This window comes from Peromyscus californicus, unplaced genomic scaffold, assembly GCF_007827085.1.
Source record: "Peromyscus californicus insignis strain IS unplaced genomic scaffold, ASM782708v3 Scaffold_19__1_contigs__length_69161282, whole genome shotgun sequence".
NCBI lineage: Eukaryota > Metazoa > Chordata > Mammalia > Rodentia > Cricetidae > Peromyscus > Peromyscus californicus.
Genome location: NW_026294491.1, coordinates 26868917 through 26885335, shown reverse-complemented (window position 1 = coordinate 26885335; position 16419 = coordinate 26868917). Strand labels below are relative to the sequence as shown.

Here is a 16419-nt window from a genome sequence, read left to right as displayed (position 1 = left end):
CATGTATATTTAGAATTAATCAGCCAGACTGTCAGGAGCCAGTGGGACAGAGGCCTCCTCTCCATCAGAACTCATCAGGGTGACATTGGCCACAGTGTCACAAGAGCTTCCTCACAGCCGTGTCAGGTGACCTTGACATCTGTACAGAACACGTGTGCTCTCTTCTGTGTTCCTTCCTCAGGGGAACTCGATGGCACATAGGCCCGGTCTTATTTTTCTGGGGGTGCTCTTCCGACAGAGTGTGGGGTGACTTACAGTGCCCCTGCTGCCTGGGAGGTGGGTGACACACACAACTCTTTTGTGGCTTTCATTCAGCACAGCTTTCTCTGCCTTCAAACCCTTCATTCTGGCATAACTTTGGGAAGGGAGGGCCTTCACTTTTGGTACCATCTTGGTGAAGTCCCAGGTATCTCTGATATAAAACAAAACATTAAAGCAGTATTTCTCAACCTGGGGGTCGTGATCCCCTTGAGGGTCAAATGACTCTTTCACAGGGTTCGCATATCAGATTTACATTACGATTCACAACAGCAGCGAAATTACAGTTGTGAAGTAGCAAGGAAAACAATTTTATGGTTGGGGGTCACCACAACATGAAGAACTGTATTAAAGGGTCGCAGCATTGGGAAGGTTGAGAACCACTGCATTAAATGAAATTTTTTCTTTAGAGATACTTTAAATATGAAATGAAAAGAATCTAGTAGGGAGGAAGGTTTCCAAGGGCTGGGAATGCAAAAGATTTAATTAAAACTTCAATTACTTTAATGGAAGCATCTCTCAGCATCAACACAGGAAATAGCAACGTCTTCCAGCTAAAACTTGGTGCCGTCTCACTTTAAGCTCTGGTTCCATGCTTTCTAGTGTGGATTTCCTGGCGAGTCACACTTAGACCTGTGAAATGAGCAGTTCGGTTGCCTTTTGCTGATCAGCTCCAGATCTGTTTGCATTGTCCTGTTTGTGCTCCTGGAACTTTCTCCCTTCGAAGTTCTGTTCCTTGTCAGGAGAGAGGTGCTGCAGGAGGAAGGCCTGCCGCCTCTGATTCTGTGGGCTCTTCGCTTGACACTTCCGTGGCATGCACACCTTAGTGGGACATTCAGTAGCTTCCCCTGACCCACGAAGGGCACCCCACCAGCAGATTCTGCTGCCATGAGTTTTCCGTGGCTTTCTCTGGCATCCCCAATAGTGCTTTCTAGTAAATTTTGCTGATATGATATCTTAGTAACATTCCAGAACTTCCATGGCTTACTCTCTGTCAGCCCTGGAATTCATGACTGCTTCCTAGAGCTGCCACTCTGTACATCTGAGTAGTTATTCTGTTACAATTAATAGTACTTTCTATCGGGATTTCCCGGCTTAAGGTAGCATGTGGTTTCTGTCTTCTCATTTTACCTTGACGGATACATTTGGCTTGTAAGGAGTAGTTCCATTTTCATAAGTCCTTCTGAGGCTAACACATGCAAAACACTCAGGACTGTGTCTGACAGAGCGAGTATTTCATCAGCGTTTGGTGACGCCGCTGCTGTCACCATCGTCGTCGTCATCATCATCATCATCATCATCACCATCATCGCCACCAGCAGCATCTAAAGGTGATATTTCTGTCATTCGTCCACAGGATGTTTCGTCTTAACGCCCTTTCCGCGCTGGCAGAACTAGCCGTGGGCTCTCGATGGTACCATGGGGCATCTCAGCCCACACAGAGCAAGCGAAGGCTGATGATGGCGGCTTTCCTGGGAGCATCGGCGGTGACGGCCAGTACCGGTCTCTTATGGAAGAAGTGAGTGTTCTTTCCGGCTTGATTTTACGTCAGGCTCCTTTGCCGAATCTTTTGGTATTGATGATGTTGATCTGTGAAATAGGGTTTTTCACATAGTTGTGCTATCTTGCCGGAGCAGCAGGTAGGAAACAGTGCTCCAAGCTCTGCCTGCTCCCCCGCTGGATATGTGTATGATGTAGGGATGGCTTCCGAAAAGGATGTTTCCTGACACGTGAGAATGTGGTGGCCACATGAAACTAATAATCCTCAGTACTCTTGTGTCACCTCATCATTTTCTCACTAGTCGCTGAGCCTTCCCTGGTGGGAGAAGAAGATGCAGTGAACCGCAGGCCTCTATTTTTCTGTCTCTGCCACACTGCGTGTGTACCTTCCACTTCGCTCACCCTGTCTTCAAGTTGCTGTCAGTATGCTTGGCTTTCCAAAGCAGTACACTTTAAAAGTGAATTCCATTGAATAAGTATATAATAAAGTCTGCCCACTTATAGTCAGTCCCATGATTATTAACAAATGTATATAGTGTAACCACCCTCAAATCAAGAAATAGAACATTTCCACCAACCCATAATGTCTTCCCATGCGTCTTCCACGTCAGTCTCCTATTACCCACAATTCCAAGCAGCTGCTGAGCTGATTTCTACCGCCATCCCGTTGTATTTCTGAAATTTAGTCTAAGTGGGATCATAAAGGATTTATTTCTTGGAGGCAGGTGTGGTGGCCTAGCCTCGGATCACAGCCCTCGGGGACACAGAGACCGGAGCCCTGAGCGTTTGAGGGCAGCTGTCTTCAGAACAAATAGTGGCAGAGAAATAGCCATGCCCGTGTGGGTGTGTCGTCTTTAACACAGCGCGGCGTGTTTGAGCCGTGTCCGTCTGCATCAGAAGTTGGAGTCCTATTGCAGTCCAGTACTTCTCTGTCATATGGACGTCATATGAAAACGTGTCTCCATTCATGAGTTGCTTCTTCCTTGTTTGTTCTCATTGATAAAACCACCTTGAAATCCATAAACGAGTCTTCGTTGCCTATGGCTCAGAGGGTGAAGGCTCCTGTCACCAAACAAGGTGACAAACCTGACTTTGATCCCTGGGACCCACATGGTGGGAGGAGAGAACTGACTCCCAACAACCGTCCCCTGACCTCCACACGGACACTGAGGTGTGCACCCCACACATAAATAACAGTAATAAAATTTTAAAAAATGTATTTGAAGCAAAGTAAAACACCAAACAGTTTATCACTGGGTTCTGGGCACTGCACCACTGTGGACTGGCTGTGCAGTGATCCAGTTCCCACACATTTTGTACTATTGTCGTCAGAACATTTCTAGTCCAGCGTTTCATTGTGCTCTGCTTCCTATTTCCCTAACAGCTGATACTCTTCCCAGAATTATTGTTACCTCTCTGGCCTCCTTTGTGGATTATCTATTCAAATCACCACTAAAAATTACATTACTTTTGAAAGATTTTTATTTATGTGTACGTGTGTGTGTGTGTGTGTGTGTGTGTGTGTGTGTGTGTGTGTGTGTGTGTGTACATGTGTGAAGGTACCTGCAGAGGCCAGAAGAGGGCGTTGAATCCTCTGGAGCTGGAGTTACCAGTGCTCCTGAGCCCCGAACATGAGTGCTGGGACCTGAATTCAGGTGCTCTGTAGGAGCAGTGCATACTCCTAACACCCGAGCCATCTCTCCAACTCCAAAGTGTATTTTTTTTTTTTTTTGAGTGCTAAAAGGTTTTTCTGGACACAAGATTTGGGCAGACATGTACTTAGTGTAAATATTGTCTCTGAGTGAATGATGCACATTTTCACCTTTTTTATAGTGTCTCTCAAAGAACAAACACTTGATTTTGAAAGGTCCAATTTGTCGGTATTGTCTTACTGAGGAAATTGTTGTTTATCCCCTAACATATGTTTTCTGTGCTCTAAGTTTTAGGGTTCTGGCTTTAGGGCTTCCTGTAGGTTAATTTTTGTGACCGGGGTGAGGTAGGGGATTCGTTTTGTTTCATTGTGATGCTAGGGCCAGAACCCAGGGCATTGTGTGTGCCAGGCACGAGCTGGGTCACCCTCCCAGTCCCCGACTTAGTTACTCCCGCAGCATCTGAAGAAGCTCGTCGTTTTATTCTTCAGTCGTGGGGTTGTCAGGTCCACGGACGCCTTCATTTCCTCAGCTGTGTGTTTGCTTCCAGGAGTCTGTGCCTTTGGATTTTAGATGTACTGATTTGTCTCTTTATTTCTATTCTGTGTGTACGAGTGTTTGCTTACATGTATGTGTGCACCACATGTGTGCAAGGCCCCTGGACTCCAGAAGAGAGAACTGGAGTGACAGACAGCCGGGAGCCACCATGTGGCTGCTGGGAACTTAATCTTGCAGGTCCTCTGCAAGAGCAGCCCCTGCTCCTAACCAGTTTCAGTACTACAGACAGCTGATGGTGTTAGCAAAGTCAACCTGTTCTTTCGGCCCCCTTTCGTCATGACGTGGGTGAGCCAACTTTCAGTCGTTCATTCTTCTTGGTTTGTGTATTTATGTTCTTTACTATCTCCCTCCTGGCAGTGGTGGGTTTTGTTCTTTTTCTAGCACTTACTTTAGAGTTTTGTGTCATCTACCTGGTATTTCTGTGTTTTCTGATACAGGAATTTAGCACCGTCTTCTGAGCAGCCTTTAGCTCTGTCTCATTTTTTTAATACGTTGTTTTCACCCAGTCCATGTTATTTCTCACTTCTTATTATTTGATCTTCATTTTTGTCTAATTAGTTATTTGGAAATCTGTTGCTAACACTTAAAAATATTTGGTGATTTTCCCATGGTTTTTGTTTGTTTGTTTTGGGTTTGTCTATAGCTTAATCCCCTGTACCTCAAGAAATAATTCAGAGGGTTTTGTTTTGTTTTTGAAACAGTGTTTCTGTAGTGCCCAGGCTGCCTTAGAACTTGTAACCCAGACTGCCCTCTGGCTCAGATCCACCTGCCTTACTTAGCTTCCCCTGGTGCTCCGATTATAGGCATACCCCTCCACGCCCCCTCCCCATTCACTTGTTTTATGGTTGATTTTGTCCCGGACTGCAGCTTACTAGACACAGCTCTCTGTTTCATTTTCCTACTTTTTATTGACACGTGTTAACCATAAGTATTAATGGTGTCCAGTGTGCAATTGCCCTGTGTGCATACACTGTGGATTGGTCTTCCTTGGGGGACGGTTCCGGACATCAAGCCCAAGTCCACCCGCCTAGCAGGCGCATGCCCTGCTCCGCCCTTTCTCTGTTCCTGCCTTCCCCCTTCTCCCTCCCTCTTTGTACTTGCTCTAAGAGCAGGGCTGACAAGCATTTCCGAAGGGCCGGCTACTTGTGTAGCAGGGCATACCAAGCCTCAGTTGCTGCTGCTGTTATGCACATGCAGAACTAGTGACCAAAGCGGACCTTCAGTCGACCCTGATGGCTGTGGGGACTTGAGTTCCGTGTAATTTTCGTGTGTCACAGAAGATTATTGTTTGGATTCCTCTCAACTGTTTAAAAATGTGGAAAGCATTTGGGAAACTAGGTTTGACCTATGGATCGTAGTTTGCCAATCTCTGCTCTGGACCGTACGTCATACATCTTGTGTTTGTCATAGCCTACCTTTAGGTGGTGTCCTATTACTTACCATATGTGTGAGAACTCTGCAATGACATATTTTAATTTTCCTTCACTAACTGTTGGTATTATTGTGTTATACATTCCATGCCTGTATGAATACACACACCCTAGAGAATTTTGTTATTACTGGTTATTTTTGCTTTAAATTAAATTTTAAAGAAAGGGGCAGGGCTGGACATGGTGGGAGACAGAGGCAGGTGGATCTGAGTTTGAGGCCAGCAAACGTGAGGTCTAAAACTCACGTTCCAGGACTTCCAGGACTATGTAGAGAAACCTGTCTCGAAATAAACCAAACAAACAAGAAAGTGGCAACCATCGTCTTCAGTTGTATACTCAGAGGCACCAGCCTCCGATGGATGGCTCTAAGCTCAAGACCACACAGATGGCCCTGGTCAAATGCAGTAGATCCCAAAACAAAACAGAAGGATGTGACTGTAGGAAAGGAACTTCTGGGGGAGGGGGCAAGTGTTGACAGTAGTGGGGGGGGCATAAGAACAGATAAGAGTAGGTAGACAATGTATGAAATTGCCAGAGAGCTGTGTGTGTGTGTGTGTGTGTGTGTGTGTGTGTGTGTGTGTGTGTGTGTGTGTCCGAGCACATGTGTGCATGTGTCGGTCTGAGGATAGCTTGCTGGAGTTGGCTCTCTTCCTCCCACTACATGGGCTCCAGGGATTGAGCTCAAGTCTTTGGGATTGGTGGCATGTGCTGAGCCATGTAGCCAGCCTGAGAAATTCTAAAAAGGAGAAAGATTTTTTCATTTATCCACACAGTTTCCATTTCTGGTGCTCTTCATTCCTTTGCGTTGGTCCACATTTCTTTTTCTTTTTCCCTTAAATTTGCCTTTATTTGTAACTTAATTCTTTTGTGCAATGGCAACCATGTGAATGTGGTGGCTGTTTGCTTTTCTGTCTTTCCTTGAGCATGATTTTTCTGAGAAAGAAAAAACAAGCTTGAAATTGGCATGTCGGAATTCATTGTGACGTATGGTGAGAAATTCCCTGCTTTGTGCTCTAAATCAAGAGAAAACAGAGTCACAGTGAATCAAATTCTACAATATAGTTAAGCATAATAACGTTTCAAAATGTGCTTGTAGGAGACTAATTGAAACAAATCACACTTCCCTTCTGCCTGCGGGTCTACTCTTGAGGTAGAGTCCCTGTCTCCAAAAACTAACCCAGGAGCTATCTCCAATTAACAACTGCTCACGAAGGAAAAATTCATTTCTCCAAGAGAATCTTACTGGGTGTACAAACCTCACCAAGGGCAGGCCCCATGCCCAGCAGTAGATGGCCAACACAAAATGAACTCAAAGTTGTTTTTGGAGTTTTTGTTTGTTTGGTTGGTTGGTTTTTGTTGTTGTTGTTTTGTTTTGTTTTGTTTTATTTTGTTGTTATTGTTTTTGGTTCTTGTCTCATAATGCTTTGTTTGGGCATTTTTGCCATACTGGTCTTTTGCTTGTATATTATGATTTCTAATTCTTTGTTTTTATGGTGCGTGTTTCTCTGCTTTTTTGTTGTTGTTTGTCTTGTTTTATTCTTGCCTGTTTGTTTTCTTTTTTGGTTTTTCGAGACAGGGTTTCTCTGTGTAGCTTTGCGCTTTTCCTGGAACTCGCTTTGGAGACCAGACTGGCCTCGAACTCACAGAGATCCGCCTGGCTCTGCCTCCTGAGTGCTGGGATTAAAGGCGTGCGCCGCCGCCGCCGCCGCCGCCGCCGCCGCCGCCGCCGCCGCCGCCGCCACCACCACCACCACCCGGCACCTGTTTGTTTTCTAAAGAGAGAGAGAAAGGAGGCATGGAGTTGGAAGGGGTCGGGAGGACGTGGGAAGAGAGAGGAAGGGAACCAAAATCAGAACATTTTCTATTGAGCTGGGCGTGGTGGTGCACACCTTTAGTTCAAGCACTTGGATAGGTGGATCTGTGAGTTGGAGGCCAGCCTGGTCTACATAGTGAGTTCCAGGATAGCCAGAGCTATGTAGAAAGACCTTGTTTCTAATTAATTAATTAATTAATTAAAATAAAAAATAAGAGTATATAGTGTTTGAAAATTTCATGAAAAAAATCTAAAAAAAAAAGACTCTTCCATTATTCCAGTCCATTAATAGCAGCATACTTTCCCTTTCCCTCCTCCCTCCTCCCCCCTCCCCTCTCCCCCTCCCTCCCCCCGCCTCTCTCTCCCCCTTTCTTACTCCCTCCCTCAGCACAGGACTTCTGTTGGTGTTCCTTCATTAGTCACACACATCTGTGTTTTCTTTGTATAAGGTATTGGCAAACTTAAAAGAATAAGGATAGTGTTAGGGTAAAGCACCTTTGAGGTGTTTGGGGTTTTTGAAACAGGATCTCACTATGTAGCCCTGACTGGCCTGGAACTTGCTATACAGATCAGGCTGATCTGGGATTTGCCGTGATCTTCTGCCTCTGTGTTCCTGCCTGAGTGCTGAGATTATAAACCTATGCCACCACACCTGGCATATGTGACAGGTTGGGGTTTATAAAAGTGACAGTGGGGCTGGGGACATAGTCAGTGTCGCACGTGTGAAGACCTAGGTTTGAATCCCAGAACCCACAGAAAGCCAAATGTGGAAGGGCAGCTACAATCCCAGTGCTTCCGTGGCAAAGTGAGAAACAGAGACAGGAGAATTCCTGGAAGCATGTGAACCAGCTAGCCTGGAGTCTGGTCACAGCCGCAACAGCAGAGACTGTGTTTCCAACAGGTGGGAGATGATCAGCGTCTGAGGTTGTCCTCTGACCAGCACACACTAGCTGTGGTACACGCATGCTTGCACTTCCACACACAATCACACACATACACACACATCCCATTTGATTCTAATAGTTGAGGCCAGATAGCTTCTAGGGATATGTGAGTTATCACTTATAACACTAAACTATATGTAATGTTTCAAACAGTAAATGGTGTAGGCGTGTGAATAAAGGCATTGCCTTGGCTCCAGATGCTTGGGAAATCTTCACAGAATACCTTGGTAAACTGGAGCAGCTGAAGGAGCGTTTACTAAACACTCAGTGTTTGCCTCCTGTTGATAATTTAATGGGCATGTGTTGCAGTTAGGGTCACTGTTGCTGTGAGGGACACCATGACCAAAGCGGCTTGAGGAAGAAAGGGTTTATTTGGCTCACAGGTCCCCGTCACTGTTCATCATCAAGGGACATCAGGACAGGAACTCAAACAGGGCAAGAACCTGGAGGCAGCTGATGCAGAGGCCATGGAGGGGTGCTGCTTACTGCCTTGCTCTCCGTGGATTGCTCAGCTGCTTTCTTACAGAACCCAGGACCACCAGCCCAGGGATGGTACCCCCCACAATGGGCTGGGGCTGGGCCCTCCCATATCAATCACTAATTGAGAAAATGCTCTAGAGTGGAACTTATGGAGACATTTTCTCAGTTGAGGCTCCCTTCTTTCAGATGACTCTAGCTTGTGTCAAGTTGACATCGGAGTAGCCTGCACACAAAGTTCAGCTGCCTAGCATGTGTGTGTGTGCACGCGCGCACAGAGAGAGAGAGAGAGAGAGAGAGAGAGAGAGAGAGAGAGAGAGAGAGAGAGAGATTGATTTTATTACTTGTTTTTTATTCTATATCTATTTTTTTTTGCAGTAAACAGCACATAACATTTTTCATCTTAACCATTTAAAAACATATTTTAGTCATATTAAGCATATTCTCATTGTGAAATAGGACTCCAGAACTTCGTCTTGTAAGAATGAAGTGGTACACTTATTAAAAAGAATGGAATGGTATACCACTGAGAAATAAAAATGAAATATTAAACTCATTGAAGAGTAAGAATGAAATGGCATGTATACTCATTAAAAGGTAAAAAATGACGTGATATACCCACTGAAAAGTAAGGACGAAATGATTCCTGGAGCTGGAGAGATGGCGTGGAAGTTAAGAGCACTGGCTGCTTTTCCAGAGGACCAGAGCCCAGGTTCAGTTCTCGGCAACCTCACAGCAGCTAACAGCTCTTTAAAACGCCAGTCCCAGGGGATCCAAAGACCTCTTCTGACCTCTGCTGGCAATGCACACACGTGATGCACAGACATACATTCAGGCAAATATTCATACACATAAAAATAAAATCTCAAAGAAAAAACTTAAAGCATGATATTCCCACTGAAAAGTAAAAATGAAATGATATACCCATTGAAAAGCAACTTCCCATTCCCTCAACTGTCCGTCTTCAGAACCTTTTTCACCTTTACAATCCGAAGCTCCAACCCATTAAATAATAATGCCACAGTCTTCATTCTGCTCTGTGATTTCACTAATCTTGGTAACTCATGGGAATGCAGTTATATAGTATTTGCCCTTTTTGTGCCTAGCTTATTTCACTTAGCAAGCTGCTGCTCTTGCTTCCTGTGCGTAGGTAACAAGGCGAAGGGTGGGGGCGGGGTTGCCGAATACTTCAGGGTTTTAGGAAGTCCTTCGTGTAGGACTTCGGACAAATGTGGTTGCTGCTCTGCTGAGCTGTGTATGAGTACTTGTTAATGGGATGGACCTCCATGGTTAACCTAGGCTTCCCTTTTGCATCACCAGGGCTCACGCAGAGTCTCCGCCGTGTGTCAACAGCAAAAAGCCTGACCCTGGTGATACAGGGAAGGCTAAAGAGGAAGGGCAAGTCTCCAGTCATGACGGAAGGGCCGCGGATGCTGGGACCGAGCCTTATCCAGAAGAGAAGAAGAAGAAGCGTTCTGGATTCAGAGACAGAAAAGTATGGAGCAGAGTTTTGCTAGTGAATCCGAACTGTGTTCCAAAGGGGAGCCGTGCTGTCCACCTCCTCGTCTGGGTTTCAGATGGGTCACAGTCACTCCTGAGTTCTTCACCTCTTTACTGTTGTTGTAAGCGAAAGGTACCCTAGGAGTGTGGAGCATCGTGTGACAGAGTCGCAGCGCACACACGCGCACACACACATGCACACATCTACTCACTCCAGATAGTGAGCCCACAGTAGACCAAAGTACAGATACCAGCAAAGGTTAACTTGGGGAGCTAGTATGTTTTATTGGGGTTATTTACAGGACCATGAATGAGAGGTCACCTACAGGAGCAGAAATGACTCAGAGAGAGCTGCTCTCCCAAGCCCACCCCAGCATGGGTGACAGCTCATGAAAGCTGGGAACCTGGAGTACACTGCACCGCCTGCAGGCAGCTCCACAGATTGGAGAATTTCCTTTCCAGGTGCCTCAGATAGTCTAAACCTCTTCCAGGCAGATCAGCTGATTTCTCCCCGGCCCCCCCGGCTACTTGGCTGGTCTCTGCTTCTTTGTGGCTTCAGTGGCTGATCTGAGAGTGACTCTCAGCAGTCTCTACTATTTACTCTTGGTGGGGTGGGGGGCGCTAGTGAATCTGGTCAGTTTCAGGAACTTCCTAGAGCTGTTTTGAGTTGTTTACCTTCTGTCTTCAGGAGCTATGTGTTTTCCCCTCAACTCCTCCAGATGAGGTAAAAGCGAGCAGAGCAGTGTCTGTGGTTGGTCTCCAGGAGGCTCACACTCTTGGTTCTTTCAGTTCAAATAGTAAGCCCATGCTTGCTTTCTGTGTCTTCCTATGCTTAACATTGTCATAAAAACACTGTGACGTTTCTGGTTTGCTCTGTCACATTGTAAAGGGAGAGTATGTGTTCCCAGAAAGCCAAAGAGTTGTGGACAGTGTGAGCTGTGACCACACTCTCAGGTACTTCAGCTTTACCTCTGAAAAGTTTCGGTTCTGCTCTAGTAATGCCTGTGACGTCAGACTTCGGAGTTCAGCAAAGGGTTATCTCTTAGACAACTTGCTTGTTAGGATTAAACTCCTCAGTTGCTTCCAGCTACAGAAATATAAATGCCACAGCAGGTCAGGTTGTTTCCAAGTACTGTAAGAGTCACTCCTTCCAAAGTACAGAACTTTTATTGTTGTTGTTGTTTGGTTTTGCTCTTTTGGGAGGGCACCACCCAGCTCCCAAATAAATCACCCACGGAGACTTATTTCTTATGAATGCCTGGCCTTAGGTTGGCTTGTTGCTAGCCAGCTTTTCTTAACTCTAATTATCCCATCTGCCTTTGGCCTTTGGGTTTTTTCATTTTTCTTTACCTGCGTTTGTTTCTTTCTTTCTTTCTTCCTTCCTTCCTTTCTTTCTTTCTTTCTTTCTTTCTTTCTTTCTTTCTTTCTTTCTTTCTTTCTTTCTCTGTTGCTGGATGTGTAGCTGGGTGACTGGCCCCTTGTGTCTTCCTCCTTCTCTCGCTCCTTCTTTTTCCTCTCCCAGATTTCTCCTTCTGTTTATTCTCTCTGCCTGCCAGCCCCGCCTATCCTTTGTCCTGCCTTGCTATTGGCCGTTCAGCTCTTTATTAGACCACCAGGCACAGTAACACAGCTTCACAGAGTTAAACAAATATAACATAAAAGAATGCAGCACATCTTTGCATCATTAAACAAATGGTCCGTAGCACAAACAAATGTAACACATCTTAAAATAATATTCCAGAACACTTTTTAGATGAAATTATACACAGTTTCTCAACTTCTAAGTCCATTTGCGACCGGGGTGAATTTGAACAAAGGTTATATCACAGTTCGTCAGGTATCAGATGAATTCTGTAAATTCAGAGGGTAGTGCTGCCACATGCTGCCAGTTTCATTTACACACTTCCACTTTAGAAATGGAGTCGAGTGACACAAGTCATCATGTGTCAGCCTGCTTCCATTTATAGCCTGTCATCCCCTTAGCAGATGACAGTGCCTCCAGCCTCGCAGGGGCACCAAAGCTACCAGTGCGGTGTATTAATTTGTAACTCCTGAAGCCTAACTGACCTACGTCAGGAGCAGTTCTTAATTCTTCCCTAGTCTCAGAGGACCAGCCATGTCCCCTCCCTCTGTTGAAGGGTAGTCCTTGTGCATCTCATTCCCCAAGAATCATTTTCATCACTGACTGATGTCACTATTTATTCCTTTAAGTAACATATAAACATGGTAAGAGTTCTTCTGTCTATAATTTAATGATCATAATCACATTTTTAATTCCGAATTTATTTTTTAGTATTTTATTTTTTACAAAACAAAATACATACTGTTCATAAAAGCAAAAATTACCAAGTATATACAAATCCATCTACTAAGACAAATGAGATCTTTTCAATAGAACATTACTGGAACAGTTCTTAAAAAGAAGACTCGGGCTGTCGAGATGGTCAGTGGGTAAAGGCCCTTGCTGCCAAACCTGGTGACCTGAGTTTGATCTCTGGAACCCAAACCCCAATGCTGGAAGGAGAGCACCGACCCCACTAGTCATCGTCAGCCTTCCACATGTGTGCAGTGGCATGCACATCTGCACATAGACACACACAAACACACAAACGTAAAAATAGAGACCTTGAAGAAATACTGTGTGATAAACTATATCTTTTTATTGTGGGCTTATTAAAAACCACCTCAGGCTGGGCAGTGGTAGTGCATGACTTTAAGCCCAGCGATCAGGAGGCAAAGGCAGGTAGATCTGTGAGTTCGAGGCCAGCCGGTCTACAGAGTGAGTTCCAGAATAGCCAGGGCTACGCAGCGAAGCCCTGTCTTGAAAAACCAAACTAACAAGGAAAAAAAAAAACTCTACTACTCTTAGGAGTCAGCAGTTTGCATCATTTTTAAAAGAGACTGTATCTCTTAAAAGCTCTTGTGTGCCTCTCATGTATGAGATAAAGCATCCTCATTTCTTTCTTTTTTTTTTTTTTTTTTTTTTTTTGGTTTTTTGAGACAGGGTTTCTCTGTGTAGCTTTGGCGACCTTCTGGGAACTCACCCTGTAGCCCAGGCTGGCCTCGAACTCACAGAGATCCGCCTGCCTCTGCCTCCCGAGTGCTGGGATTAAAGGTGTGCACCACCACTGCCCAGCACATCCTCATTTCTTAAGCAGTTGCTGTTTTACTATAATGAAGTTCTTTCTTACTTGGTCAAAATCTCGTAGATAGCTTTTATCCATGACCTTACTTCTGCGATTCACATTCAATGTCTGGATTTTGTTTAAATTGTTTTCCTACAAAGCAAAATATGTATGTGGGGTGCCACAACCACAAATGGATTAGCTTCTTTGTGTGTATTTTATTTTTGTCTTTTTTTTTTTTTTTCAGTGATCCTCCTGCCTTCACCTCCTGAGTGCTGGGATTGTATATATGCCACCATGCCCCCAATACAAGCAGATTTTTATAATAATTACTTCCTCTCATATTTGGAATATATAGAAAACTCAGCAATATACTTTTAATCCAGTTTAGCAGAAAACTATTTAGACTTTGCATTTTTCAGTTTGGCACCGGAAGCCATGACATTGGACCCAGGACATTGCCTCCCCAGGGACAGTGTAGCTCATCGTTATCTGTCACTGTAACTGGTCCTGATAGTTGTCTGGTTACTTGTTGTTTTGTGATATTAGACCCAGTTGTCTTCAGAGTTAACCTCTGTGAAGGTGATGGTGGCACACATGGTGCTGTGGACCAGATGTCCCAGCCTGGCCTTCCCCTGATGAAGCCCTCGGGAAACCCTGTCGTATACATCACAAGGCAGGCAGAAGCCAACCAGCTCAGTGGCATCTGGGTCATGTGCAGCTGAGTGGTGTTTTTTCCCCTGGGGCAGGGACAGTTTGAACCCCACTCAGGACAGCAGCCTCTTAGTGGGGACATCCCTTCCTTGGCAGCCACCTTCTCGGTCTAGGCCGACCGTTGATCCGCCTCCCTTGCTGTGTTCTGTCCTGTACTTGTCTGTTTGGCAGGGCAGGGCCTAGAGGGACTTTCTAACGGAGGAGGCACTTGGGCCGCTTCGATAGGAGAGTTCCATGTACTGCAGCTGGTGGAGTGGAGTGGAGACAGGGTGTTCGGGATTTATCCGTTTCTTGGCCTCTTGGTCCTGCACCAGCAGCTGGGGATGGCTCCCTTCCTTCCCTAGGCCTTCTTTCACCACTGTGGGCAGTGGGAGCGTGAGCTCGTTCACGTTATCACCTGAATCGAGTGTTCATCACCCGATGTATGTCGTTTTATCTTGCTGTTTTAATGTCAGCTTTTTTCCCCCTTTGATGCTGAGGATTGAACTTAGGACCAAGCATGAACTCTGTAATCAAACTATTTCTCCCCAACCTAATAATATGTTTTAATTCTCTTGATATATAGGGGACAGGCTCTGGGCCATTTAACCTTTAAAGTTTCCTATGACCGGGCCTTATTGCCACTTATTTGAAGTGTCATTCATTCCTCCAGCCTCTGTATTACTTGAATATTGGCAGTTGGACTCTGAGACTTGTCTTTGGTCCCGGGAGCCACACTAGTGGTGGCAGTGTTGTTTCCTGTTCCCAGTAAACTTGTAACGTCTGGCTCCTCCTCCTCCTCTTCCTCCTCCTCCTCCTCCTCTTCCTCCTCCTCCTCCTCTTCTCTTTTTAGATTATGGGTTTTTATGTGTATTTAGATATATTTGTTTTTATGTGTATGAGTGTTTGCTTGCATGTATGTCTGTGCAGCACATGTGTGTGGAAGCCACAAGAGAGCTCCAGGTCCCCTGGAGCTTGAGTTACATACAGTTGTGAGCTAGCATGTAGTCGGTGTGAATTGAACCCAGGTTCTCTGAGAGAGCAGCAAGTGCTCTTGATCATGGAGCCGTCTCTCCAGCTCCTTCTTTTTCCTGTTAGCAGCTGTGGTTATCAGTCCTTTCTGACTACTCATTAGTGTACTTCACACAGTAAAATAGTCCCTGAATTGGATTCAGTTATGCTCAGCAATTTTGTGAAAGATGTGTCGTAACGTAATGATGCTTAAGAAAGACTGATAAATGATGGAATGAATCATTATCATTTCCTTAGTAAATTTTTGAGCATCCCCCAGTCCCTCAGTAATAGCCTATCATTGCTTCCAAACTTTGTTCTCTTGGACTCTGGGTCCTAAATTCCTCCTATAGTGATTTGGTGAGATCACTGAGTCACTAAAAGGAATCAGAGTTGATATGGAACAATCTCCAGGATATGGTGCTAAGTTAGAAAAGGCAATATAAATATACTAAATGCTACTAGTATGTATATATTAAATGCTATGTGTATATATATACTAAATGCTACCATGTATGCATACTAAATGCTGCCAATATGAGGATTTACTAAATCTGTTACTTTTCTGAACCTATTGTTTCAGAATAAACTTTCTAACCACACAGAACCATTAGTTTATATTAACACTACAGCAGTTGAGTGGGGATGTGGGCCTTTTATCCCAGCACTCAGGAGGCAGAAGCAGGCAGATCTGTGAGTTCAAGCTGACCAGGGATACATACTGCAACACTGCCTCAAAGAAAAAATGAACAAAAATACTATAGCAGAATGTATATACTCAGCTTGTGGTCAAATTAGTAGTGTTCTGTAACATAATTTAGTAAGTCTTGCAACAGTCCAGAAACCTGATTCTCAGACTTGAAACTCCTGATCTCATGGTTTTATGATCTTATCTTTCTGCCTTGAATATGGTTGATTTTACCTTTTAATTCACAAAAGCCCCTGCCCTAAACATTCTGAACCACACTCTCTCCTCTCCTTTCCCCTACTCCTGTCTTTAGAGAGGCTACAAGAAATGCCAACGGGCCGCAGAAAGGTTGTTTCTTCTGTAGCCACTATTGCCAGCAAATAGGCGTAGTCTAAGTGTAATGCCTTTGGTCTAAGACTTGTTGCCAAGCCTCAAGGCTGTGCGGGGATTAAGTAGTTCTTGCTGTGTTTGCCACGTGCTCGGTCTTTTAGTCTTCTGTGAATCTCAGATTTGAGATTTCTTTTTTTAAATGTGTGTATGTATATGAGCGTTTGCCTGAATTGTGTGTCTAAGTACCATGTTCATGCACTAACCTCAATGGCCAGGAGAAGGCATCAGATCCCCTGGAACTGGAGTTATGGAGAGTGGAAGCCGCCTTGTGGGTACTAGGAATTGAACCCTGGTTGTCTGGAAGAGTAACCAGTGCTCTTAACCTCGGAGCCATCTCTCCAGCACCCAGATTTTAATGCGAGTTCTCATTGAATTCCTGTCAT

The 16419-nt window shown here is 44.9% G+C and overlaps 1 protein-coding gene across 1 annotated transcript in view; it reads left to right on the top strand.

Moving 5' to 3' along the window:
- The window catches only part of Micu1 (mitochondrial calcium uptake 1), a 165913-nt gene that overhangs the window by 26227 nt on the left and 123267 nt on the right, over nt 1-16419 (top strand). The window contains 2 exon segments of the mRNA XM_052744930.1: nt 1616-1777; nt 9950-10124. Of these exon segments, the coding sequence (XP_052600890.1) occupies nt 1617-1777; nt 9950-10124 (336 nt within the window). The 5' untranslated portion in view covers nt 1616.